This window comes from Lentinula edodes, assembly GCF_021015755.1.
Source record: "Lentinula edodes strain Le(Bin) 0899 ss11 chromosome Unknown C8R40scaffold_61, whole genome shotgun sequence".
NCBI lineage: Eukaryota > Fungi > Basidiomycota > Agaricomycetes > Agaricales > Omphalotaceae > Lentinula > Lentinula edodes.
This window is the reverse complement of record NW_025764367.1, coordinates 21,855-45,965: the sequence shown is the minus strand read 5'-3', so window position 1 is coordinate 45,965 and position 24,111 is coordinate 21,855. Positions and strand designations below refer to the sequence as shown.

At 45.4% G+C, this 24,111-nt stretch overlaps 7 protein-coding genes across 7 annotated transcripts; 5 read left to right on the top strand and 2 right to left on the bottom strand.

Moving 5' to 3' along the window:
- Window positions 1-2,436: 2,436 nt before the first annotated feature.
- Window positions 2,437-3,732, bottom strand: C8R40DRAFT_1132690 (uncharacterized protein). Its single transcript, XM_046229247.1, has 2 exons — window positions 3,405-3,732; window positions 2,437-3,340 (listed from the first exon to the last, which is right to left on the bottom strand). The coding sequence occupies exons 1-2, from the start codon at window positions 3,581-3,583 to the stop codon at window positions 2,548-2,550; spliced, it is 972 nt and encodes a 323-aa protein (XP_046080014.1). The 5' UTR covers window positions 3,584-3,732; the 3' UTR covers window positions 2,437-2,547.
- A 33-nt stretch (window positions 3,733-3,765) lies between these two features.
- Window positions 3,766-5,758, top strand: C8R40DRAFT_1074411 (uncharacterized protein; the record flags this gene model as incomplete). Its single annotated transcript, XM_046226704.1, has 6 exons — window positions 3,766-3,835; window positions 3,894-3,933; window positions 3,986-4,148; window positions 4,201-4,882; window positions 4,933-5,191; window positions 5,245-5,758. The coding sequence occupies 6 exons, from the start codon at window positions 3,766-3,768 to the stop codon at window positions 5,756-5,758; spliced, it is 1,728 nt and encodes a 575-aa protein (XP_046080013.1).
- Window positions 5,759-6,381: 623 nt separating this feature from the next.
- Window positions 6,382-7,510, top strand: C8R40DRAFT_795327 (uncharacterized protein). Its single transcript, XM_046236236.1, has 5 exons — window positions 6,382-6,852; window positions 6,908-7,000; window positions 7,052-7,099; window positions 7,154-7,337; window positions 7,393-7,510. Exons 1-4 carry the CDS (start codon window positions 6,817-6,819, stop codon window positions 7,298-7,300), a joined length of 324 nt encoding a protein of 107 aa, XP_046080012.1. The 5' UTR covers window positions 6,382-6,816; the 3' UTR covers window positions 7,301-7,337; window positions 7,393-7,510.
- Window positions 7,511-9,720: 2,210 nt separating this feature from the next.
- Window positions 9,721-12,695, top strand: C8R40DRAFT_1177211 (vacuolar amino acid permease; the record flags this gene model as incomplete). The annotated part of the gene is made up of 19 exons (XM_046232642.1): window positions 9,721-9,861; window positions 9,913-9,922; window positions 9,974-9,991; window positions 10,040-10,100; window positions 10,150-10,309; window positions 10,379-10,419; window positions 10,500-10,530; window positions 10,583-10,624; window positions 10,684-10,730; window positions 10,789-10,951; window positions 11,050-11,100; window positions 11,153-11,390; window positions 11,446-11,630; window positions 11,696-11,741; window positions 11,813-11,836; window positions 11,885-11,935; window positions 11,992-12,086; window positions 12,159-12,311; window positions 12,363-12,695. The coding sequence occupies 19 exons, from the start codon at window positions 9,721-9,723 to the stop codon at window positions 12,693-12,695; spliced, it is 1,890 nt and encodes a 629-aa protein (XP_046080011.1).
- Window positions 12,696-13,062: 367 nt separating this feature from the next.
- On the top strand, window positions 13,063-14,802 carry C8R40DRAFT_794956 (phosphatase 2C-like domain-containing protein). The gene is made up of 5 exons (XM_046236235.1): window positions 13,063-13,247; window positions 13,298-14,031; window positions 14,099-14,513; window positions 14,564-14,645; window positions 14,708-14,802. The coding sequence occupies exons 2-4, from the start codon at window positions 13,371-13,373 to the stop codon at window positions 14,595-14,597; spliced, it is 1,110 nt and encodes a 369-aa protein (XP_046080010.1). The 5' UTR covers window positions 13,063-13,247; window positions 13,298-13,370; the 3' UTR covers window positions 14,598-14,645; window positions 14,708-14,802.
- Window positions 14,803-19,428: 4,626 nt separating this feature from the next.
- C8R40DRAFT_1241327 (uncharacterized protein) lies at window positions 19,429-20,771 on the top strand. Its single transcript, XM_046233542.1, has 2 exons — window positions 19,429-19,719; window positions 19,775-20,771. The coding sequence occupies exons 1-2, from the start codon at window positions 19,436-19,438 to the stop codon at window positions 20,553-20,555; spliced, it is 1,065 nt and encodes a 354-aa protein (XP_046080009.1). The 5' UTR covers window positions 19,429-19,435; the 3' UTR covers window positions 20,556-20,771.
- A 48-nt stretch (window positions 20,772-20,819) lies between these two features.
- Window positions 20,820-23,162, bottom strand: C8R40DRAFT_794655 (uncharacterized protein). Its single transcript, XM_046236233.1, has 15 exons — window positions 22,693-23,162; window positions 22,598-22,624; window positions 22,496-22,517; window positions 22,358-22,438; window positions 22,199-22,272; window positions 22,032-22,120; window positions 21,700-21,982; window positions 21,596-21,637; window positions 21,485-21,530; window positions 21,393-21,431; window positions 21,317-21,327; window positions 21,242-21,261; window positions 21,097-21,184; window positions 21,000-21,033; window positions 20,820-20,948 (listed from the first exon to the last, which is right to left on the bottom strand). Exons 1-15 carry the CDS (start codon window positions 22,983-22,985, stop codon window positions 20,937-20,939), a joined length of 1,161 nt encoding a protein of 386 aa, XP_046080008.1. The 5' UTR covers window positions 22,986-23,162; the 3' UTR covers window positions 20,820-20,936.
- Window positions 23,163-24,111: the final 949 nt, after the last annotated feature.

Here is a 24,111-nt window from a genome sequence, read left to right as displayed (position 1 = left end):
TTCGGGACCTCGATCTAGATAACGTCGAAGCTACCTCTCACGTCGAACTACGTACTGCTTCTCCGTTACCACCTCCCACACTCGAGAACGCCCCTCCTCGCGCCCAGCCCCCAGGGACCTACCCTCACGGGTACCTCCCTTCTCTAGAGCTTACACCCTCGAGACCCCTTCCCATATACAACCTATTCGACTCTACTTTGACGTTCTAGCGAGTACAACTCCTACTACGCAATATCGTACGGTTCCGCACTCTTCCTTGACCTCCCTACGCCTTAGGGACCTCTCGAGACCTCTTAGGAACCCCCTCAAGGGTCATCATCTTGTCATCCCAACCACTACTTGGTCATTCCCGTCCTCGGTCGCGGTTCCCGTAGCTCCCTTCGAGCTCCAGCCTGCTCCTAGCACGCTACAACATAAACATCCCTATACCAAAACCTATCCCAAGACCTATTTTGACCCAGGTCTTACATGTCCATTGTTCTGGGACAAGATATCACAGCCTTTTGCAGAGTCTTCTCCATGGAATTTTGAATGCCAGTGATTAGATCATTCAGGTATGCAGTAGTGATATCCTCAAACTCTGGAATGTTCCAAGTGAATGGTTTTGGCAGGTTGTCAAGTACTCTGCATGCCTCCAAAATTATTGATGTGTGTCCATTTTGAGCCAAAGAGTAAGCTTCTCTGAATGCTTTCCATGCGAGATGATGATGTGGTAAATTGACCAGGTACTGCATGTTCTTGAAGAAAAGAATGATTCTTCGATAGCGGATTGGCATTAGTGATGTGCCGGCTCCGGCTCTGAGCCCTTGGGCCCTATGAGCCTGGCCGGATTGAGCCTGGCCGGGCCGGAGCCGTCTCTAGGGCTGTGGAAAGCTGAGGGCCCGGCTCAGAATTTTCAAAGGCCCCAAGCCGGGTTCTGAGCCGGGGCTGAGTAGCCGAATTTTGTGCCAAAATTCCCACCTGGGAATTGGCAATGGCTGATATGCATGAAGCTAAATGCTCAATATTTACCTATATGGACATCACTAGCACCATTTTCGGCTGCAAGGATAACTATTGGTTCATGCCATAATCACCTAAAATTGTTCAAGCATTACAATTCGGATACTTTTGCCATTGTAGATGGGTTGGAGCTTGAATCAAATCATCATATTCACAGTGAATCTCTCTTGATGAGGACTGGGAAGGTATCATGTTGTAGATTTTACTATAACATGGCAGCACCTTCTAATTTGAATGTTAGTCTACAAGCCTCAAGGAAGGAACCACTTTGATCTGATTTGGAATTGACAGTAGTTGAAACAACAGGTAATGATTTTGGTGCTTGCTACTCTGATAAGTCTAGTGTACTGGAATTCTACCATTTGATTGCTGTACACTATTATTCTTAATGTTACACCCCTCTCACAAAGTTAGAGCATTAAGAAACAATGGTGTACTCTGGCAATGATTGTGATACAATTTTCAGACCATTGTGGCAGTATTTTCAGACTCACATATTACATTGGATTTTGTATGATCCAATGGTGAATACTTGAACAGATCAAAAAAATTTTGAATCTCACAGTTTGCACCTACCACAGCCGGGGCCCAAGCTTGAGCCGGAACCCAGCCGGGCCCTGGCTTTCATGTAGGGCCCGGCTCAAGATTTTCATGAGCTTTGGCCGGGGCTATTTGAGCCTTAGCCGGGGCTTTTGAGCCGGGCCCCAGCCGGCACATCACTAATTGGCATCACTCCCGTTTCGGTGAACAGAATCTGGGTTGATGATCGTTTTTGTAAAGAGAGAACCCTCCGTAAGAAATAATGTTGTACTTCCTCTAATTGGTCTCTATGAGATGCAACCACATCCATACTGAACTCGGCACCACTTTTCAAATATGGGTCAATTCTAGCCCAGTACATAGTAATCATATCCTTTATTGGCATGTCACTGCCTACAAAAGCCTTAGCATGAAGGACTGCACCTGCAGCATTCTTAGCCTTATCTGCGAGTACCTGATAGTTGTCTTTGTATATGCTTCCTCGACCAGTCTGATGTTTCACTCTGATGCGAGTTTGGTGCTCTAAATTTTTGAGTCCTGACCGCGTATGAGACCGGCCAACCGAACAACATAGATGAACTGAGCGTACACGAAATAGCGGCGCTGTGGGTAGACCATTAGTTGTAGGACGGACATTCGAAACAAGTGACCCGTGAATGTCTGAACATTGACCGTACTTCTCTTCAAAAATTAGACTCAAATCTTCTCGTGCAAATTCCTCCAACATTCCCTTCACCCGGATTGTGATGTCCTCCACATACCTACTTAGTAGCCCAAGACACGAGGGCCTGGAACCTCAGGCTCGAGCACAGAAATCTATTTAATAATCAAAGCTTATGCTTGTGGCACTCATGTTTATAACTCTTTCGCTAACAATTTAAGCCGCAGCAGATCGAACATATATACACAAGAGAGCGATAGTAAAATAATTTTTATAAACGGGGAGTACATATCTGCCGTATGAATAGCATTTTTACGATCCCTTGGGTAGTGCGGAACTTCGCTTTAAAATTCAAACTTGTGCGAATTCTCTTCCGCGAGTTCCTCTAACATTGCCTTCACCCGAGTGGTGATTTCCTCCCAATCTGAGCTGTCCTCACGTTCTTTCTCGTGAATCGAGGCGAGCGTGATATCAACCCTGTCCCCAGCCCATTTACCTTCTATAATGCCGTATAGAAGGCTATCACTACCTTCCATGGAAATTGTTGGGTCTTGGGAACAACCGATAAGGCAGTAGAGTATCTGTGGGAGGTTGCGCGAGTTGGACTTGATGACATACTGCCGTTTGGTGAAGTTCCGAACCATCCAGCGATCGCCCTCCGTTCTCGCGAGTAGAAAGTCATCCAAATCAAGATGAATCCAGCGGGAAAACACCTCGCGATAAGAATACTGTCTGAGTTCGTTGCGAAGGGCACGGTTGGACTGGACTCTTTCCTCGTTGAGTAGGGAAATATTTGATTTCGGCTTCGGGAACTTGTAGTATTCAAAAAGACCTGTCCCTAGCTCATCGTCATCGTCGTACTCTGTCAACCGAAGCTGTTTCATGTCTTCAACGGTGAGAACTCCCTCAGGCAAAGTCCTGGCGTAGTCTCCTAGAAGAATAATACGGCCACCAGCCCAAGTGCGTGTCTTCAGTTTAGCGTGGAGGGAGCGGAATCGGATTTTTTCAGTGACCTCCCATATGGTCGTGCAAGTTAAAGAAAGGCAGATGAGGTCGAGGTAATCCTCCACAAGATCTTCCGCGATGGTGAGCAACAGCTCAGTTGGAAGGGTTAACAGGATTGTTCGAGAGTTGTTTCTAGTGGATGTGAATATGCGTATTGTGAGTACATCAGATTTGATGGGTTCATATCCTAGCTCACTTGGTTTTCTGAGATTTCTCTTTGGGGGGCATGAGGCTCGACTTGTACGAGCAGGGAATATTAGGGGCCATGAGGTAAGTAACGAAATTGTTAAAATACCAAAAGAATTCTCCAAGATTTCCTATGATCCCAGTAGATTCTCTGTTGTCGATATTGATTATTTTCCAATACTGTCCCATAATGAGTGACAATTGATATTTGAGAGTCGAAGATACAGAATTGAAAACACAAAAGAATCCCGTTATAGGTAGTCAAAGTAGTGTCACACCCATGTGATTTGGTCACACATGTAGAGCGACCTGAGCAACCGCACGTTTATCTCAACCGTCAAGAGGGCAGAGCCTCGCTGCTGTTGCTCACCATGAGCAGGAGAGAGTCTCGTGTGTCAATCAGTGCAAGGCAGAATGATGCCCTATTCGAGTTTGAAAACTGTATGTTCTCATTCAAACTTCATTTCGACCCAATCTGACCCGCGGTGGCATTTCGCAGTCAAGAAGAAATTTCTGCTAGCCAATAAACATATCACGAAGTTGGTGATTTGTCTTCGTAGATTATCATGCTTCTTACTGATACTTTTGTAGGCTCAACTCGACCCTCAGTGTCCGAATCGAAGAGCTAAATGCCCAGATATCCACACTCTACACCGAAAATCTTCGACTTCGAGCCTCAGAAATCAACCTGGCAGCCCAGCTGAAACGCGAGCGCGAAAAATCTCGGAAAATCATTGCAGAGACTGAAGCCGCAGTGCGTCGTTATGATTCTCTGAAGATCATTTATTCTGAATCTTATCTCTCAGGCGCTCGGACTTACCAAACATCTGAGCTTTCTCCGTCAAGCCTTTTGTATAACCGAAGAAGCCTCTTCATCTTCGTCCTCGCCTACTCCGCCTAGAGCCACACAGCGGCCGCTCCCATCCGCAGACTCGCCTAATTCACTTCTGTATCCACGATTATCGCGAGCTCCTACAATTCCCCTGATATACGAAGACGACGAACCTTCGGATCCTACGGAGGATGAAGACGAGGCCAAAGAGAAGACTCCTAGCCCGAGGCGTAGAATGAAAGTCAAACGGCTTTCTGCCTCCCGATTACCACTGCTTTCCCGAGTGTCATCTCCTCCACCTATCACTGTACCAATTGACCGTTCTACTAATTCTGCTTCAAATTCCACTAGGCGGAAACCTATTCGTCGTCAGAGTGGTCTCTTGGTGCGACAGGGGAGTCCAGTAGCAGGATCGCATGAGGCTGCGGAAGATGATGAGTTGGCTGCCGTGTTGGACGAAGCGGAGGAAGAGGTCCCCGTTGTCAAGAAGGAAAAGCGCAAGATCATCAGGGAAAAGGGAAAAGAGAAGGAGAAAGATCATGAAACCTCTTTACGCAAGAAGCTCCGCGACGAAATGGGCAACGAAGGGAAAAAGTTTAAGCTGGCGGACGTCACCAACTCCCCAAGAAGTCAACCCTCCCAATCAGTGGATGCTGGTACGTCGATATGTTCGCTTGTTTTCTTTCCTCTGACTCATGTAATTCAGTACTATCTGAAGTTGAATTGGATGTCGCGCGAACATCCAATAATAGACGAGAATTTTTATCGTCTTCACCTCCAAGGTCATCATCTGGTTCCCATTTTAGTTCCAACAACTATCTACCTATACCACAACAATCATCTAGCCCTCCACAGATACCAGCTACGCATGATAATCAAGATTTGGACTCAGAGCTCGCACAGATTGGCGGCAGGGAGCGACGTGTGCGAAAAAGTGTGAACTATGCTGAACCTAAGTTGAATACGTAAGCTATACTTTTAGAACTTGTTCACGAACATGTCTGATTTTTGTCGATAGCAAAATGCGAAAGCCCGACTCCGAACCAGGTGGAAGCTCATTACGGAAACGCAAATCAGCCTCTGCAGTAATGTCCAGCCGTTCAGAGGAGTGTGTTCCTGGTCATGAGGTAGATGCGGACGGTGACTACGAGGATCCTGACGGTGGAGCTCGGTCGTCATTGGAAGGTCCCGAATGCCAACCCTCCCGAGCGAGGAGCCGTGCGACAGATCCAGCTCAGTTAATTTTACCCGCTTCCAGACCCGGGTCCTCGGCCGACGTGGCATCTCAACCCCTTGCATCAGCGACATCTAGTACATCCATACCGTCAAGGCGAGCCAAGTCTCGCTCATACCTGTACACTGCCGAAGATGTGCCCAGTCCTGAATCGGATGACGCTGACACGGAATATATTCCTTCGAGCGGTGTAGCAAGAGGTGGCCCATCTTGGGTAAATACGTCGGAAAGGAAGAAAGCTGGGAAGCGGGTATCTGTTGAGGATGACGCGGCGAGGAGACATAGCTTAGCCGTCTAAGGAATTGTTCGGCTTGATGCCCCATCTCTCCTATCATCGGCTAGTGATTCATTGTCAATAGGATTGCTTGGAAAGTGGTCTGAGTATCTTGGGATGTCTCAATGAAATTCACGATCTGGTACGGGCACGGAAACGGGAAATGAATATAGTCAATTGTTTGTAGCACTGCGTTATTGTTTATATATATAAGTACTTCGTCTTGAATTTGCTGGTTCATCACTGTCCGCTACTTTGAGTCGATGCAAAAAAGAGGTTTTCGGAAGATGTATATGTAGTTTTAGAAAATAATGTCCAATGTATACATACTAGGTGGTATTATTATGTGGTGGTTAGTTTGTAAACAACCCACCCAGTAAATTGTCAAAAACCCCAACATACGTTCTTCTTCCACTCATCAAATCTACCTCCATGAAACGCCTGCCACATATCGCCAGTACCCATATCAAAATCCACCAAAATGACAGCGTCCCGAGGACAACCACGGAAGACATCATACAAAGGGAACCGACTTCCGAGAATTTGACTAACATCGCCTTATTTTCTGACCACTGGTCGATATACCAATCTTGAGGAAGGAGCGCAATGGTAGTAATAAATGAAATAAATACGACGATTGGAGCGGAAAAGCGAAAGACGCTTGCTCGAGTGAATCCAGGATCTGCGAAAAGGCGAGCTGTTATTTTCTGGATAGATTGACAGGATGATAAGAGGGTCTGAAGGAGAGTAGGTTCTGAATAGGTAGGGAGATCGCTGATGTACTGAGGTAGAGTTTCTGGTTCGGTGTGGGTGACAACCGATATTGCACGAGAAGACGGCCAGCGAAAAGATTGAAGCGCAGGTTTGTTGCGTTGGGTAGTTGGCATAGCAGTAGCGTATACGCAGTCGGCACTGATTGGTGGTGCGGGTAGATGGACGATGACTGCTTAGATTCTGGTGCGGGAATTTGCCGGCCTGAAAATCCACGTGCTTCGTACGTTGTCCCGTACGTCTCTGAGACGAATATCTTCGAGAGTTGACACTGCACGACCGGCTTAGCCAAATCGGCAATCCCTTTTGCAATGCGGGAAAAAGGCAAACGTTTTCTGGATCTTAACGTGCGTTGATGGGCACTGCGTTTCGTACTTACCAATTGACATTTTTTTCTATCAGGATACCCTGAAACTTGCAACATCAATTACAGAAACACGAGAGCGAAAGGTACAGAGCACCATTGGAGGACGCTCACAGCACACCGAGGATGAGGTACACTTTTTTTTGCACTGCACTCTCAATTTCAATGGTAATCGGATCCAGATACAAGCTCCTTTGAAAACACGGAAAGCTCGAAATAGAGCGAAACTGGTATGCGATAATGAGTCTTAACCAGGATCCTATCCTGTTTGAACAACATAACAGGCCGGGATCAAGATGCAAATCGCCTCCGACAGAGCTCGCCTCAAGAAGAACAAAGCCAAAATGCGAAAGCAAGTTCTCCTTGGTCTTACTATCGTCCCTGAAAAACGCGACAGTCTTCCACCAAAAAAGCGTGTCTCTTTTGCTTGAACGACAGACTCAAAAAAGGTATTCATGATAGACACCGGTACAGCGATGTTTTCCCCTCTCCAACTCATAGGCCCTAATTCAACTCTCAAAAGGTCTTGTTGGGCAATGAAGTGACGCGTCTCAGTTCAACTATTCCGAATGCGGATTGACTTTGAAAGAGGCTAGAATTTGCTTGTACCACATACTTAAATGATGTCCGGAGCCTCGATATTGACATTTGTTCATCCTTATGGGTCCGACTAATTGACATCACTGGCGGGTCAATATTCAATGGAAGTTGATTCAAATTATTCTTTTTTAATCATTCGACTTCACCCAGCATCCGTATAACAATAGGCTATGATCTGGGTCGACCGCGGTTGTCTCAGCCCCCCAAAGCATCAAGACACGATTACTCTTCCCGGTACACGGTTTATGTCACAGCCAATTCTTCAAGAGCAAGTCTTGTTTTGCTATGTGTACAAGTCCACAGGTTCAAGCCGCTCGAGTATGTTTTCGGTATATCCAGCTCTCCGAGGTGAATTTCTGACACAAATACGTTGCATACAGTATCTGATCGTCCGTCCATTCATTGACTATTTTGTCGTTGCGAATAGACCTCAAGTTACACTGCTAATTCGGCATTGGAGCCCTTTCCTGCGTTCGTATCGTTGACTTTACTCGACATAACAACTTGAACTTTCCAATGTTTCCTTGCACAAAATATACGTATCCCGTCCAAACATGTCTGCTCAGCGGGTACAATTGAGTAATTTTTAAATATCATGGCTTATGTAGGTTTTTGTTCGCATTTCTTTCGAACGCGTGTTTGTAAGATTCTGTTATATCGGTCGACATAATTATTCATAGCCTTTTTCGAGGAGAAGATATATATATACTGGATAGGATAGAGGAAGAGCATCTCGACATCTATCGCTACCTCGCTTTTCTGTATCACTACCCTCAACACAAGCTCTTAACTTCGTCGTTCCAAGAAACCGATAATGTGCCGCCGTAGACAGTGAGCATTCATATCACAGCTGATATGTCCTTGTACTTATATCATTGTCACCTTGTCTTCTCAGTGTTCGTAACTTATATCTCAAGTGTGGACATGCTGTTAATCTTGTGAGTATTCCATTGGTGCTCAGGATATCAAGGGAGTTTGACTGACGAACCGCCCACCGACTAGCCCGAGCAAGAAGTCCGTTAAAAAAAACCCTTTTGCTTTCATTTCGCTCAAACATACACTGTTGTTATAGATCTCATGTGAAAACGAGCACTGTAAATTCAGTCCGTTCCACCCCAAGAATTGTCCCAATTGCACCAGAACTTGCTGGCAATAGTACGTGGCTTTCTCGTCTTTCAATCTATATCGCTCACTTTTATCATATTTTTTTCCTCGTCGCATTGTTCTCCGCTCATCCAGCCATCAGTATCCGGAGCAGTACAGTAAACGTCGACGTAGACTTGTCGTAATTCTTTTGCTGAAAATTTGGCCTTTTTCATAGCTCCTCAAATCAACTCATTTTGTCCCGCCTGTCAGGCTGCGGGATCCCGTTAAACGGAAGAATGGGGGCTACTTCCCCCACTATTTGCAACGCCAGCTTTACCGTACATAGTTATCATATTATCCTTTTTCTTTAGATTTTTCGGTCTGTTCGAACGACTGATAGAATATAGACATAGTAGACATAATTATAGCTTGAATTCGCGGGGATCTAGTAGGTACGATGACTGTTCTGCACTACGATCATTATTTGACTCCTTAGCAATGCATCGCGATTACTCACTTCCGTATGATGTTTGTTGATTGAATCTGCCCATGTTTTCGTAAACAGGCTAGTACACCGAAACAAGCATGAAAAAGGTCGCTTGAGAGGCGAGTACCATGATGCGCTCGCGCAAAGAGCTATACATCACAAGAGGAAAGGAAATGATAACCGGCACGGTTCCATTGAGGAACTAACCGGGGCCCAGTGAAATCATTTGTCTTACGCGAGACATGCCAGAACTTGAAGTTGAGACCAAGGTTCTCATGTGGGCTTGAAGCTCAAGAGTTCATTCACTACTCAAGATACAGAGAATAAAGCAGACAGCTGCTTGCAGAGGGTCAACCTTTCAAACCATTGCTTCACAATGCTTGATAGAATACTTCTTAAATATCAAGCCTGGCCGGTGCGCTCAGTACTAGGCTAGAGCCTGAGCAACTAAATGGAATGTTACAAAAAAACAAAAGCAGCTGCCGCATATGTGAGTATATCAGCATTAATAAGCCCTAGGCCTGTACTTACAAGTCTGTACGTTTAATTTGTTTTTCGCAAAGGCCAAATTCTGTTCAATTTCCCTAAATGGGTTGAAGTGGAGCTCGAGAGAATTGGCATTGATCCGTGAGAAGAGCAAGATCACATGGCAGCTTCTTCTCTCATTCAGTGACGCCCATGTCAACCTCTTATGAAAGAGAGCCTTTGTTGCCTCGGACTGACACAGTCAGCAGTAAGGCGCGTCTTGGGCCACATGAAATATCAAGATCCACGAGATATGGTATCCTAGCTGGAATCTGGATGGCTACTTTTCTTTCTGTACGCGAGCTAACATTCATCTGTCCTTAACTTCCTCTGATGAAAATTCAGTCTGTAAACAGTGAGCAAACCCATTCCGTTTGCTCTTTGCGAATGCTCATATAGAAATTAGTGTCTCTTGTTCCTACAAGTGTGTAACCGTCATTTCTTAAGACATCATTGACAATCGTGATTCTAGTGTTACCCTCCATATCCTCCGAGTTCCAGAAATCGCATCAAGCAAGCTGGCTGGGGACAGCGTGCGCTTTCTACTATCATTCAAGGTTCCTATACTTAGCAAGCTTTTAGATACCTTCTCGCAACTTCCACTTTTACCCCTCTATACGGTCGGCTGGCAAATGTATTAGGAAGGCGGGGAGCAGCTCAAGTCGCAGTCCTCTTTACCGGACTGGGCACCGTTGCCTGCGGCCTCTCAACCAACATGGAAATGCTAATAGCATCGCGTTTTGTGGGCTTTCTGTTCCCTTACACCGTGGGTCGATGGTTCGTTTATTCGATTCGATTCCTCTTCTTTTAGCTTGCCGGCATCGGCGGTGGTGGTATTAATACCATAGCCACGTAAGTCGATGAATCCATTAGTCGGATCTGTTCATTCGTCTCCTCTCGATTTTGAATGTTCAACGAACCACTCTATTCAGAATCATAGTCAGTGACATGTATACTCTACGAGTGAGTTTTCTGATAACGTGAACAAAGGGCGCTTAATAAAATTACTCAATAGGAGAGAGGTTTGGCTCAAGGCGTAGCCAGTGTTTTCAATGGGGTAAGCCGGATCTTCTTATCCAAGCCCTTGTGCTCATACGTTACTGGCGTTACTACCAGTTTGGGCTCGGCTTCGGCGGGCCTCTAGGAGGGCTGATAACTGATTGGTGAAGTTATTCCTCGCGCAAACATCAATGTATTTGATCCTGACTGGAACATTCACAGGTTTGGATGGCGCTGGGCTTTCCTTTGTCAAATTCCGCTTTTCGTCATTTCGCTATTTCTCACCTCGGTCAATTTGAGTTATGTGACAAAGGGGAAAGGAAAGAGTACGGTTGAGGTTCTCAAGCGGATCGATTACTTTGGTAGCTTCACTGTGTTGATCTCGGTGTGTCCTTTGGTCCAACGTATCAAGCTTATTCGCATGCTTCTTTTGAATGTTCTCCTTCAAAAATGGAAACTAATATTTGTGGTTTATACTTACAGGTCGGTTCAATGTTGATGTTCCTCAGTACCCGTTTTAACGCCAACCTTCCTGTAACTCTCATCTCTTAGACCAAAAGGAAGATAGCTGACTTCCGGAATGTAGTGGTCTGATGCACGAGTGATAGTCCCGCTAGTCCTATCAGTCGTGTTCTTCGTCGCATTCATTATTGTAGAGATCTACATTGCTCCGGAACCCGTACTAGCACCGTTCCTCTTGAAACAAAAGATACCTGTTCTCGTTGGAATTTCCAACTTCCTGGTAGCGACATGTAATTTTACCATCACGTACTTCTTTCCTATGTGGTTTCAGACAGTGATGTTGACGAATGCATCAACAGCGGGTTCGTCTTTCCCTTACCATCCAAGAAATAATGAAACCTGACTCTCCCGAATCAGGTTTACATATTCTCCCGAACAGCATATCAATGTCGTCGGGATCTGTGTTCGCTGGTTGGATGATGCATCGTACGGGAAAGTATAAGATGATCAACATGATCTTTGGAATTTTCCCTTTCATCGGCACGGTGCTCATTAGTCAGATACACGAAAATTCTGGTTGGCTTCAATCGTGGTTCAGTATCGTAAGTTTTCCCTCGAGGAAAGTGAATTTTCTATGGTACCAATAATATTTTTCTGCTGGTATCAGATTCCTATGGGCTTCGGTAACGCGGTTGTGTTACAGACTATGCTCAGTGCGTCTTACGATTTCGTCTAGTCTTGCAATCGCCTAAGACTCATTTTTCTTTCTTTCGGGATATGTTAGTCGCACTGCTAGCACACATACCTGGTATGGAATTTTTCATCTCGATTCCAGTTCAAGGCTCATCAATTACAGAATCACATATGGCCGTTGGTACTGGATTCGGTCAACTATTTAGAGGAATCGGTGAGTGGAAGCCGCATGTTTCTATTATTGCTCAATAGCCAATCATGGATTTTCAGGCCAAGTCGGTGGCGTCGCCATATCTTCTGCGATATTCCAGTGGAAGCTGGACAGTGCACTTCGAGAGCGAATCCATGATCCTGACGCCGAAAAGGTGATAGTTCTTCCTGCCGCTCGATTCTCTCGATACAGTACAACGCTAATCTCTCTCCTCCGTTCGTTATAGATTATAACCCATATTAGACAAAACGCACGAGCAATCGGGACGCTCCCACCGAGGTTGCAACGTATCGCACGAGACTCATACGCCGTCAGCTTGAAGAGCGTGTTTTTCTTCGCTTCTGTGTCTACCTTGATGGCATATCTTGCTCGATTACCAGTATGTTTCTTCCGAATAATATGATTGACAATCTGATGTTCTCTCTTCCAGATACCCGAAAAAGATCTGGACAGTCGTCCGCGATCGAATTCAGCCCCTCCCTTACCGCCGCCTACTGCTATTCCCTCATCCTCTTTGACCTCGAAAAGTCGTAATGAAGAAGAAGAGCAAGAGAGAGGCTTCAGCCAGGAACCGAGTACATCGACAACACCTGACTCTGAGATGTCCGAAACGGACGCTTTCTTCCCTGTGTCGAGTTCGCCAACAATGATGCCCAATAGGAAACGTCGTCTATCTACGTTTGAATCTACGGAAGGGATTTTAGATTTGGAGAGTAGGCGGATTGGAGGGTCTGCCAGGACTGGAACCAGTGTGACGGATTGATTTATGAGATGGGTAAATGACGGATTTTTCTACTTATGATACATCATATACGCATGCATTCTGAAAGACCTGATACGAAATTAATACTGCAATATCGTATCGAAACCTTGAAGGAAGTTGAAGCTCAGGGTCACGCCGAAATCATATCCGAAACAAACGGAATGTAAACACGACACAACGCTCATTCCTGGCTCATTCTCTATTCTCCATGTTCAAACGTTTCACCCATGCTGCCTTCAAATTTCGCTATGTTATGCCCAGGAGACGAAGCCCATCGTCGGCGGCTCTGACAGTAGGCGTTTCCACCACGTTGTTATTTGTAACAAGCTTAGCTGTGGCTGGAAGGAATTCAAAAACCATTATTCGCTGTGAATCTGAGCTTGACGATGAATTGGCTTCTTCGGATAAGAAGGATCTTAGTAAAGGGTTCCAGAGGCCCCGTTGGTCGGATGAAGATTATCTTTCGGCAGAAAAAATATTATCCTCTGGACCAATCTGGTTTCCTGCGAAGAGAGCAGGAATAGTACGATGTGATGCACTGATTGTCAATGCGTAAGCTCACTGAAAAAATCTATAATCACTCTGGCCATAACTTCTTCTAGGAATCCTGAGTCCGAAGATTCAATAGCGGTGTATTTTCCGAGCACTGATGACGAAGACGACCGGCGGTCATACATGGCTCTCTTTGACGGTCATAACGGACCAGCAATGAGCGACTTTCTATGCGACCATCTGGTCGAATATGTCGCGAGCGCTATATCAAAACTTCCCCAGCAATACGAGCTGTCTGGCTATCTTGAAATGCACAATAGTGATGAGAGCAACTCCTCTGCAATCCCTGCAGACGATGTTATCTCTGACACAATCAAGCACGCGTTCAAGGAAGTCGACGACGCCATGATCGATGTTTCCGACGTCTTATCCTCTACTTCCAAAACCAACGCCATCCGTACCCTTCGCCACGCCCATTCCGGTTCCTGTGCACTCATGTCCATATATGATACCGATACTCAGATTCTACGTGTCGCCCTTACAGGCGACTCTCGTGCTGTGCTCGGGCGCAAAGTACTATCTAAGGATGGCAAGACAAATGGCTACCAAGTCCATGTACTTTCTCAAGACCAAAACGCACATAATCCTAAGGAAATTGTGCGTTTGGAAACAGAACACCCTGGTGAAGAGGTCGTGAAAAACGGACGCGTGATGGGCTGGGGTATGGCTCGTGCATTTGGAGATGCAGCATACAAATGGAGCGTCGATATTCAGGAGAAGTTGTACGAGAAGTATCTCGGCGATAGGGTACGCTCAAACATGAAAACTCCGCCTTATCTTACCGGTGCGTGGATATCTCTCTAATATCCTCTGCGCTCATCTGACACTATGCTCTTCGTTGCCAATCACAGCCGAACCCGAAATAACCTCCATCCGAATCCAAAAAGGTGACTTCCTCATCATGGCATCTGACGGTCTCTGGGACTGTCTCACGAGCGAAGAGGCCGTAGGCCTCGTCGGCCTCTGGCTCGCTAATAATTCTCACTCCGTCTACACCGATTCCCCTGTCAAAGATTTTGCTAGGAAACGACTTAAGGACGAAACAATCTACACACGCGACGAGCTGCCATTGAAAGCCCCACTGAAAAAGGAGAACGATGAAAGTGACAAGACGCCGTATTACCCGTGGTGGCATGTTGCGAAACGGTTCGTGAATAGGGACAGTAGTGCTGCAGCTCATCTTACGAGGAACGCTCTTGGAGGAGCGGATACTGATTTAACGGAGGCGTTGATTAGTTTGGCGCATCCTCGTGCTAGGAAATATAGGTATGAGTGTCTTTTGCGATTATTTTCAGAGAAATGAATTCTCGCTGCAGAGACGATGTTGGAGTTCTCGTGGCCTTCTTTTGAACAATCAATCTAACCTGCAATAGTGATATCCACTTTTCAACCTTCTCAGTACGTTACTTGGTTATGTGGTTTCCATGAAAATCTATCCATATCTCGTGTAATTGATGAAGAAGTAGAAACTTTTCGGATTCAAATTGCTCGGTTGGGCTGTGTTCACAACTCAACTCACACGAGTGGAGGTTAGAACGAGATTTTGCTGGAATTCAATTCAACTTTCAGTGTCATAGTATGTAGTCCGTTAAGGGTTAAGGCCGAACATTTCACCGTACTCTTCACCGTACTCGACATGGAAAGGTAGCTATTACGCCACTGCGACCCATATCATTCTGTACATTGTATATAGGGAATTAGCTTAGGAGTTGAATATGATACTCCCTACACACTGCCAGAAGCCTGATTTTCGGGGTGGCCAGCCGCATAATACTTGAGCTGGAAAGGCCGAATTGATTCGCTGCTGCGACTCCCGTCGTTCTGTACGATGTTTGTAAGAGTTTGACCATCTGCCATACGGTGCTCGTATTGAAGCTTAAAGGGCTGAATCGAGCAACTGCAAGTACCATTAGCAGTACTTACATTGCATTGTTCCAGGTTCTTCGTGGTCACTCCTCCAAGAGCCCGATTTTCGACGTCCCCAGTTTCCCGTACAGGATAGGTCTGGAGAGTTGCAAGAGCATCTATACCAAGCCCAATGCGAACGACGACCAATGAGGATGCTATACCCTGTCAGATGTGGAAATACAGATATACAGTGACGCGCAAATCAAATCCACACCCCCCAATTTGGAAACCGGGCGCTTAAGTTTTATCCTCTACCATGACTCGACGAAAAAAGCCCACTGGCCTCCCTCCTATTAAAATAACACCTACGAAACGTCGTGCTATACTTCTGTATCGTGATGAGCAAAATAAAAGCTTCAATTGGATTGCTAATGAAGCTCCATTGTTCAAAAATACTGCAGCTGACCATACTACAATTGCGAACAACTATCGGATTGCAAAAAGAGATGGGTGCTACTACAAACCATCTCGTCCTGGCCGCCATCGTCGAATTCCATCTGCTGAGGCACGCCTAGGAGTTGCAGAGATTGAGGCTGGTCGTGCATCAGACGGCGCTGATCTCCAACGGCAGAAATTCCCAACTGTGCCTCAGTGCACTGTTCGTCGCATGCTCTGTCGATACGGCCTTCATGGCTTTGTACGACGCCGTAAAGTCATTCTTACAGCCTATAATTTTGCTCAACGGTTCGCATTTGCCCGTGTATGGAGCAATTGGGCCTGTCGCGAAGGGTGGATGCAGTACAGAGTCCTTTTCTCCGATGAATCCAAATTTGTCCTCAATGGAGGCTCGGATGGACTTCGTTGGTGCCGGCGACGGAAGCGGCAGAATCCTTTCACAGAGCAACTAGTCAATCAGAGGGACAGAAGGGGTTTGGGGACAGGATCTGTGATGGTTTGGGGCTGCATGACCCGGACTGGGGTTGGGAGACTTCGTTTGATTGATGGAACAATGGATCGCTTTGGATATATCGAAGTTTTACAGGTGCGTCTACTGTTTAAAGCATCTATTCTAGAGCTAATCCCATAATCTACAGGATAGCTTACTTCCCAGTGTCCGAGAATGCGGATATGAAGGCCACCAATGGATTTTTCAACAGGATAATGACCCAAAACATACAGCTCATGCCACCAGCGATTGGCTCAAAGATCAAGGTATCTACACTCTGAAATGGCCTTCAAAATCCCCAGATGTCAATCCTATCGAGAATGCTTGGGCCGAGCTTGGCAGGCGACTTGAAACCATGAACCCTCGTCCTCGTTCACAGAGCCAGCTTTTTGCTGCTCTCGAGCAAATCTGGTACAGTGCGGAGTTCAATCGGTTTGTTAGGAACCTCTACCATACATTTCCACACCGAATACAGGGTCTGCTCGAAAATCGAGGCCGCTGGTTGAAGTACTGATCCACCCAACATCATCCAATTACTTTCACTGTAATCCAGCTGTTTTTACTCATTTCTTGAACATTTCTTGTACAATACACACAGTATATCATATTCATATTACTCTACACAGTTATACATAGCAATGTAAGCCATATAAAACCTCAAAATTGGGTAATTCTGAGTAGTGGAACGACGAAGCAAGGTTTCCAAGCCGGTGACGTAATGACTTCCAAATCGGGGGGTGTGGATTTGATTTGCGCGTCACTGTACTATGAATATGTCGCAATGTTGGGGAATAATTTATCACCCACCACAATTTGGGTTAGTGCATATGGAGACAAAACAGGCCCCCCAAAGAAATTATCAAAATATGAAGCTAACCACAGAACAAAGAATATTGGAGTGAGAACGGCAGATTCTAGGCTTCAGAGCAAAGAGCGAATTGTAAATTCAAGAGCAAAGCGTGATAGGTTATTCCACCAGTAAGTATCACGTACACGGGACCCAAAAGATCTCGACTGGGTGGACCAACCACCTTCTTGATTCTTCGATTCAACCACCAGATTCTTCCAGCTAACAACATTCAGCGCTGATCAAATCAAGAACTAACAGTATACTCACCTATCATTCCTGACAAGTAGAGATTTTGCGTAAGTGCTGCAATGAAAAAGTAAATCTGAGTGTTGACTATTGCCACCTTCCCCAAGGAAGATAAAAATCCGATGACCCAGAGTACTTGCAATCAAGATTCATGAGCTTGCAACGATGGACGGAAGGGGTCACGACCTCTATCTTACCGAAGCATGCAGGTATACTCAGGAAAGGAACAATAATAACACGTTTTGTAGAATTCCAGAGTCGATAACAGCGATGCATCTTTTAAAAAACAAGTTTAAATCGATTCGTGTGAACTGAGCTCATAAGTAGGGTCTCACCAACATGATATCTGACAATGAACTGAAGAGATCGGTTAGCCAGTGGCACAAAATCGATCAAGTTACACTTAACCAAGCAAAAGGGAAGAGCAAATCAAGCGTTGCGGTAATCTGGAACGGATACGCCGAAGGATAATCCGATTCAGGAAAGACACTGAATGGTAGAGAGTATACAGTGCAAATTGAGACTAGCTCAACCGCGACGGATGCCGTGGCCAGGGTGAATAAGAGAATGGTTGCAAGGATATATGGCTTCCCGGGTGTAAACTTCCGCCGAAAGATGTGGACGCTGAGACCAAAGAGCACTATGAAAACGCCTATAGAATATTATCTCGAATTAATTCTCGGGATCTTCGGTACGCGTTAGAATGGCAAGCACCATATAATAGTAAATCAAACTTTTTGATTGAAGTCGATACAAGAGGAAAAAAATGGGTCAGTGTCGATACATGGAATTTGAAGTTCACGTACCGCAATCGGAATAATAATCTTACTACTCAACTTTTGTTGGAAAATGTGTAAGGAATCAAAAGCTATACATGCTGAGTAGTTTTCCGGACAATTTGAATCTGGACGGCTCATGATGTAGAAAGAGCACGGGAAATAGACGAGCATGCACAGTGGTGCATGGTAGTTATATACCCGCCAGGACCCACTGCTCCTGACAGCAACACCGCGGCCGAGAATATCTAGGTTCCTTCTGCTACCTCGGTGTGCATATAAAAGCACTACCAAATGTAAGTAGGAATGATTCCGAGATGGCAATGAAGCTTACTTGTATGTAACCGAGCTATTTTGCAAGCTCCTGACACTGCCCACTATACTCGGATGTTCCCGCGAACTCTTTCTTCCCGCTGGAAGCTTGTCTATAAACTGTACAAGTATTAAAAGCCAGATCTTGATCAACGACACGATGATGAGAGTCAGTTCCAATATTGTATATTGTCCTAGGAAGGAAGGGAGCATCAGTAATATCCGGAATTACTGGTCCGAACTGTTTTGGACTTGCCGAGACTTGCAGCAACCCAAAAAGCCCAAAAGTTCACCAGTAACCAGTCAAGTCGAAATTTCTGCCAGTTCAATCAGAGTTCAAGTCACCAAGGTGGCAAATGAGTTTAGATGCTCCTGAACATACTTGTAGATAATTTTCAGGTATATAACACTTAATTCAGCTACTTCATTACATAGTATAGGTATGTACTCAAACACCATTAAGAAAAAGATTTGGGTGAGCCAGTGAAAAAGTCTAAAACAGCCGGTAACAGTTGCCAGTTTTTCCGGCATTTGCTGATGAGTCCTGTTGTCGTGATAGTCGATTACGGGACTGATAATTAAAGCTTGAACTTCTTTGGTGGATGGTGGAACCTTTCGAACATTATGATCTATGCTCACACCGCATACACGTCGGACGGCTTATACAGGCTTAGAGATCTACTGTAATTGCTTTCCCTAGCAGAATTTTGAAATCTGGATGGAAGGTGGATCTTGAGCTTGAATGTCTCTTGCCATATTCCGATCTCTCCTGTTTGCGTATTCCGAAATATCGCTAGTGTTTATTCCTATTTGTTTGTTCAATACATTTTAATACATTTTAGGGCCTAAGCGCTAAGCTCTTCGGGGACGGCTGAGGCTGGCTTGCGGGACAAAATGCACTGTATGTTTGAACATACAAACCTACGTACAGATCAATTGGTAAATGATATGAGATAGATAGATTGTTACATGGCTTTACCATACGGTGTGTGTCCTGGAACAGCGAAAGGAGAAGGTAGACTAAGGTAGACTATTGCACATTCCCAGACATCTGCAAAACCTGGATATTCGGCTAAGGCCTGAGAGCAGATCCCAGCAGATCCCAGCGCTGAAAGCACCAAAAGCAACATGCTCTGGGTGCTTTCACTGCTGGGAAGTGCTCTCGACCACTTTCGGACCCTTAGCCGAAAATACAGGTTTTGCAGATGGAATGCTAGCTTACAAACACTGGCACGAGCTTGAGCTTACAATATATTGCACTTGTAGCTTGATTACACAGTATTTTCTCTTCTACGAGCCTAATCGCGCACCAATGGGACAGTACTGGAGAATAATGAACATCGATAACGAGGAATCCACTGGGGGCCTGGGAAAACTAGGGGAATTTTTCTGGTACTCAAGCCAGATTATCAGCTATCTCAAGACCCCGCCTGTAATTCCCTCATCTTTCCTCACTTCATCTGGCATTTTTGAAGAGAAATCACAGAAACGCAAGTAAGTATGATTATTATATCAATATCTCATTATTAATGCTAAGTCAGATCTGTAGAGAGGATCCCACATCGATAATTTTATCTCTTCCAAATGAGCTCTTGCTTGCGATAGCTGAAGAGCTGTTGGAAGAATATCTCGATCTTATCTGCTTTTCTCTAACGTGCTCGTGCATATGGGATGTGACTGAACAAGTCCGATATCGATCTCTCTATTCCAGATTAAAGACGAGCAGCTGGGCTGGTGGTCGTATAATTCTTTTGGGAGATTACGCCGGAGCATTGCCCAAGGGGCTTCTCACCGATGCAGAGAAGAAGCAGTTCGAGTTACACGGCCACGATGATGATGACCTAGGGGCACTTCTCTATTACTATGCTGACGAAAAGTTCGAGAGGCCGCCGGCAAACATTTCCCTCCTCACCGACAAAAGGATCCAGGCTAACCGTATCCTTCGTAAAGAACTGCTTGCATATAGTCATCGTGAGCCGTTCTCCCCTTGGATCTGGCTATGGGGAGATTTCACCCCTAGCCGGTCGCCGCAGGACCGTTGGATAGTCCGTAACCTCACTAAACAGGAATATGTAATCAAGACCAGATCGCGCAACCTCACTCAGATACTTTACTGTCTTATCGGATGCTCCGATGACCCTTCCGTTTCCATGCGTGGAGGCGAGCTACTCATCCATGGAGCATGGGCAGGAGATAGGATTGACATCACACTTGTCTCATTCCATAAACAAGAGCATGAAGATGAATCTGGTTGGACCAACATCACTGCCGGAGTGAAGAAAACATTGGAGGAACTAGCTGCACGGGAGATGCGTGAATTTGAATTCTAGAGATCTTTTTGGGCTCTATAGGTGACTACATGGGCCCGATTCTACCTAGGCCCTCCATCTATCAATACCACTTATGTATCCCTCCTCTTGGTGGTCTTGCTTCCCTGCTTGCTCGCAAGCAAGATTGAGTGTGATACTAGTCGAGTACCAGACTGACGATATATACAATGTTCATGTATAGTGTGATGCGATGGAGTGATAATATGCAGAATTCGAATATCTTTAAGGAACACCCTTACTTTACAACCGACATTGACCCCAGAATGAGCGATCAATAGCCAAGGCTAAGAAACTCTTCATATGACGACAGATACAAATACAAATACAGTTGCAGCCTCTCAGGTAGTAGGTAGTACACATCGATTGCATTTTCCCAAACTCTTAGAAGTAAGCCTGGAGTTAAGATGCATCAACACGAAAAGATGGCAGATCAACGAATCTTACTGCAGCATTCGGGGGACTTGCACACCCACCAATTCTACACCAAAAAAGGTTTCAAGTTCATCATAATGACGCAAACGCAAACCAGGAGAAATCTTACATAGCAAGTGGCCAAGACGAGAAGAAAAATGTGTATCGTCCCATCTTTGCACATACTTGGGACAGTTGTTCAACGTCGAACATTTCACCTATGATTTGATTTATTTTGATTATTTGATGTGAACCATGGAGATTCATTGACACACCTATAGGCATCCCCCAAAGGCTATGTGTGAGGGGTTGAGACACCACTAGCGAACAAAGGGTTCAATCATCCTTACCCTAAAAGAGTCTTCCGAATTGTAGGGCATCAGTAAGTATTTCTTCGCTTCAATAAAGAAGACGCGAGCTACTAACCTGGTGCATATGTGGAGTACCTTCCCCTGTTGGCCATCTCTACTTTACTGTTAAATCGGTCCAAGTTGACACAAATATAACAGTACAACCACCTCGAGAGCGGGTTGATCTGAAGCTATTGCTGCGAAATGATTATTCCTGCAAGGATCGAACGGTCAATTGTCAGTTTAAGTAGCATCTCATATCACCATGTCAAAACATACCAGAGGAATCGCTTCATGTCTTCAGATTGTTCGATACCCGCACTAATGAGCTCATTTTAGAATGCGTAGTGAAGAGCACCCTTCAAGAACGAAAACGTACTCACAACGTCTCTGGCCTTGCCGCCAGTGCATCTCTCGCTTCCTGTGTAGCATTTTGATATTTGCGTATGAAGCCCACACGTAATATTAATATATCGCCTTGACGAAATTTGACACCCTGTTTCTCCGCACAGGCTTCGAGCTCTGCCACAGTCAATCCATGCGTCGTCCAAGGATCGTAGGGTAATTCGGTGAGACCAGGAGACCCGGTGCCATCCAACTCTCCGCTGTAGTATCTGACTATATCGAGAAGAACACCTCTTCCGCATATTCCATGATTGGCCCAGTCTATACATTCGTCAGAGATGAACCAACTTACTATGATATCAAGACTTACTTTGAATCCCAATGTGGGCCAAGGCCGGATCGATAGCGAGTGGATCGTGGATTGGTACTATTCCGGATTCCATTGCATCCTGAGGAGTACTACCAGTGCGAAACACAGATTATATATAGAAGTTGGAATATTAGACGAAAGGCTTATGAAAAGTTTTGAAAACGTACTTGTTGTAAAACACTCCGTGCTCTTGGAGTCCAAAGTGCCGTAGTCCATCCCATTGCGTTCCCGATTGCGTGTTCTGGGTTGATTAAGAAGATCATAGATATAGATAGACGTAAACTGTGACAACGTTCACGACGGCAGGATCAGCGAAAAAAACTTACTATGTGTATTTCATCATCCCGAACTACTCGGGGTGACTTGAGTATCATATTTACTTCAGGACTCTTACGCCCAAAAAGTGGCTTTCGAAAACAGTATGGTCAAAGCGGATCTGTAAATCGTAGTTCAAACAGGCTCACCTTCGACGGAAATTGAAGTGGCCTATGGAAAGGTCGTTTCGAAGCAACACAAGAATTATGATAAACGGAACCAGGCTTAAATGAAGACGATTTTCGACTGACCAGTTCAACGAAACAGTTGTACCTGTACTGCCAAGAACAAAAAAGCAACACATTGATGGACTATGCAAGCTCGGAAGAGGAACGGAATAATTCACATTATTTCTTCAGCCGCTGCCTTCTTCACCACTTCGTCCGTCAATAGATTGATGGTTCCAAGTTGGTCGTCCTTTCCCCATACCTCCCAAGCGCATCCTTTCATGTTCTTGAACATAGGCAAGTCGTCGAAGTTTGGGAGATCCTTCCATGTTTTAGCACTCGGAGTAGCATCCACAACAGCAGCTAGCGCTCTTAATGGTGGCGCCGACTCAACCGAACTTTCGTTACCGGTCGCCTTGAACGACGATGGAGAGATCCAGGGAAAAAATCGAGATAGTCTCTTCGCAGTCATTGCAGCAGGGATGGTAATCTTCGTAGCAGCAGGTAATCAGCGGGAGAGTGGTACAAACTAAATCAGTGTGGGATGCAGTGGGTACTTATGTAGGATGGGGTTTATAATAGCGCGGAGGAAGCGTCCCTTTCTCACTGACTATCTGCAAGAATCGTAATTTGGCCGGCTTCCGGAGTCACCGGTATACAAAACATTTTAAGGACAATCGTGGAGGTACCACGCTCGATGATCTCGTGAATCCGTTATACAACATCGGAATCAACAGTACGCATCTATGGATACGGCAGTACTTACAAAGGTAAGGGCGCGACAGAAAGGGAAGCTTGTCCATAATTGAGATGAACTTGGCATCGCTTGGTAGCTGGTTCCGTCCTGTATTGCGGTTGAGAACTTCACTCTGTAAGGAATTGGCCAGCAGTCAAGAGTGATTGGATTGCATGGTAGTGACGCGTATTGTATCATCTTGAGGGCTCTGAGAGGTCGGGACGTAAACCATCCGCGCAAGTTCAATTGCACGTACACTTCAGCTTCATTATTAATAACGCGTTGATATTCAACTTTAGAAGATCGACCTTACCTCGTTTGTTGTTCTTCCATTATATTCAAAGCCGTGTGGCTGATGCCACCACCGTGGTTTATATTTCCTCTTACAGGTGGCTCGTTCGAACTAACGTGTTAGCGACATTTAAAGAGTGAAGGATGAAAGGAACGGGCAGAAGGAATACTTGCATGCTAGAACGTAGATGGATCAAGAAGTAAGATAGAAACTGCTCCACGGTATTTGTTTGCACAGAGCATGGCGATAAGGGCATTAAAGTAGCCTAGTAGAGTGGGGTGGACAAGGTAGGGGAGATCAGGAGACATGAAACGGCATAAAAAACCGATATTGTTCAAAAAAATAAGGTTGCGCGGGTTTAAAGGAACAGTCGTAGAATATGCTGGAGTAAGGTCGAAGATTTTGTTCTTCAAGTCAACCCGCGGCCGCGCTCATGTGCATTTTCAAGGCCGTCATTGGAAAAGCTGGTGGGTACACCATTGGTAGGATCTAGATTGAAGTTTTTTTGGCGTCTAGCCGTCAGGCTCCCAGCGTCTAACCAGTTCTTGATCTCGACTTGTACTTACAGTG

Excerpts from the sequence above, each read along its gene's own strand:
- C8R40DRAFT_795327 (XM_046236236.1), top strand. The coding sequence starts at position 6,817 with ATGCGGGAAAAAGGCAAACGTTTTCTGGATCTTAAC. Across the intron at positions 7,001-7,051 it reads CACAGCACACCGAGGATGAG|ATACAAGCTCCTTTGAAAAC; the intron begins GTACACTTTTTT and ends AATCGGATCCAG. Across the intron at positions 7,100-7,153 it reads CTCGAAATAGAGCGAAACTG|GCCGGGATCAAGATGCAAAT; the intron begins GTATGCGATAAT and ends ACAACATAACAG.
- C8R40DRAFT_794655 (XM_046236233.1), bottom strand. The coding sequence starts at position 22,985 with ATGACTGCGAAGAGACTATCTCGATTTTTTCCCTGGATCTCTCCATCG. Across the intron at positions 21,983-22,031 it reads GGCCCACATTGGGATTCAAA|ACTGGGCCAATCATGGAATA; the intron begins GTAAGTCTTGAT and ends ACGAATGTATAG. Across the intron at positions 21,432-21,484 it reads CAGATCAACCCGCTCTCGAG|AGATGGCCAACAGGGGAAGG; the intron begins GTGGTTGTACTG and ends ACAGTAAAGTAG.
- C8R40DRAFT_794956 (XM_046236235.1), top strand. The coding sequence starts at position 13,371 with ATGGCTCTCTTTGACGGTCATAACGGACCAGCAATGAGCGACTTTCTA. Across the intron at positions 14,032-14,098 it reads AACTCCGCCTTATCTTACCG|CCGAACCCGAAATAACCTCC; the intron begins GTGCGTGGATAT and ends TGCCAATCACAG. Across the intron at positions 14,514-14,563 it reads CCTCGTGCTAGGAAATATAG|AGACGATGTTGGAGTTCTCG; the intron begins GTATGAGTGTCT and ends TTCTCGCTGCAG.
- C8R40DRAFT_1132690 (XM_046229247.1), bottom strand. The coding sequence starts at position 3,583 with ATGGGACAGTATTGGAAAATAATCAATATCGACAACAGAGAATCTACT. Across the intron at positions 3,341-3,404 it reads GAGAAATCTCAGAAAACCAA|AAACAACTCTCGAACAATCC; the intron begins GTGAGCTAGGAT and ends CACATCCACTAG.
- C8R40DRAFT_1241327 (XM_046233542.1), top strand. The coding sequence starts at position 19,436 with ATGCTAGCTTACAAACACTGGCACGAGCTTGAGCTTACAATATATTGC. Across the intron at positions 19,720-19,774 it reads GAGAAATCACAGAAACGCAA|AGAGGATCCCACATCGATAA; the intron begins GTAAGTATGATT and ends TCAGATCTGTAG.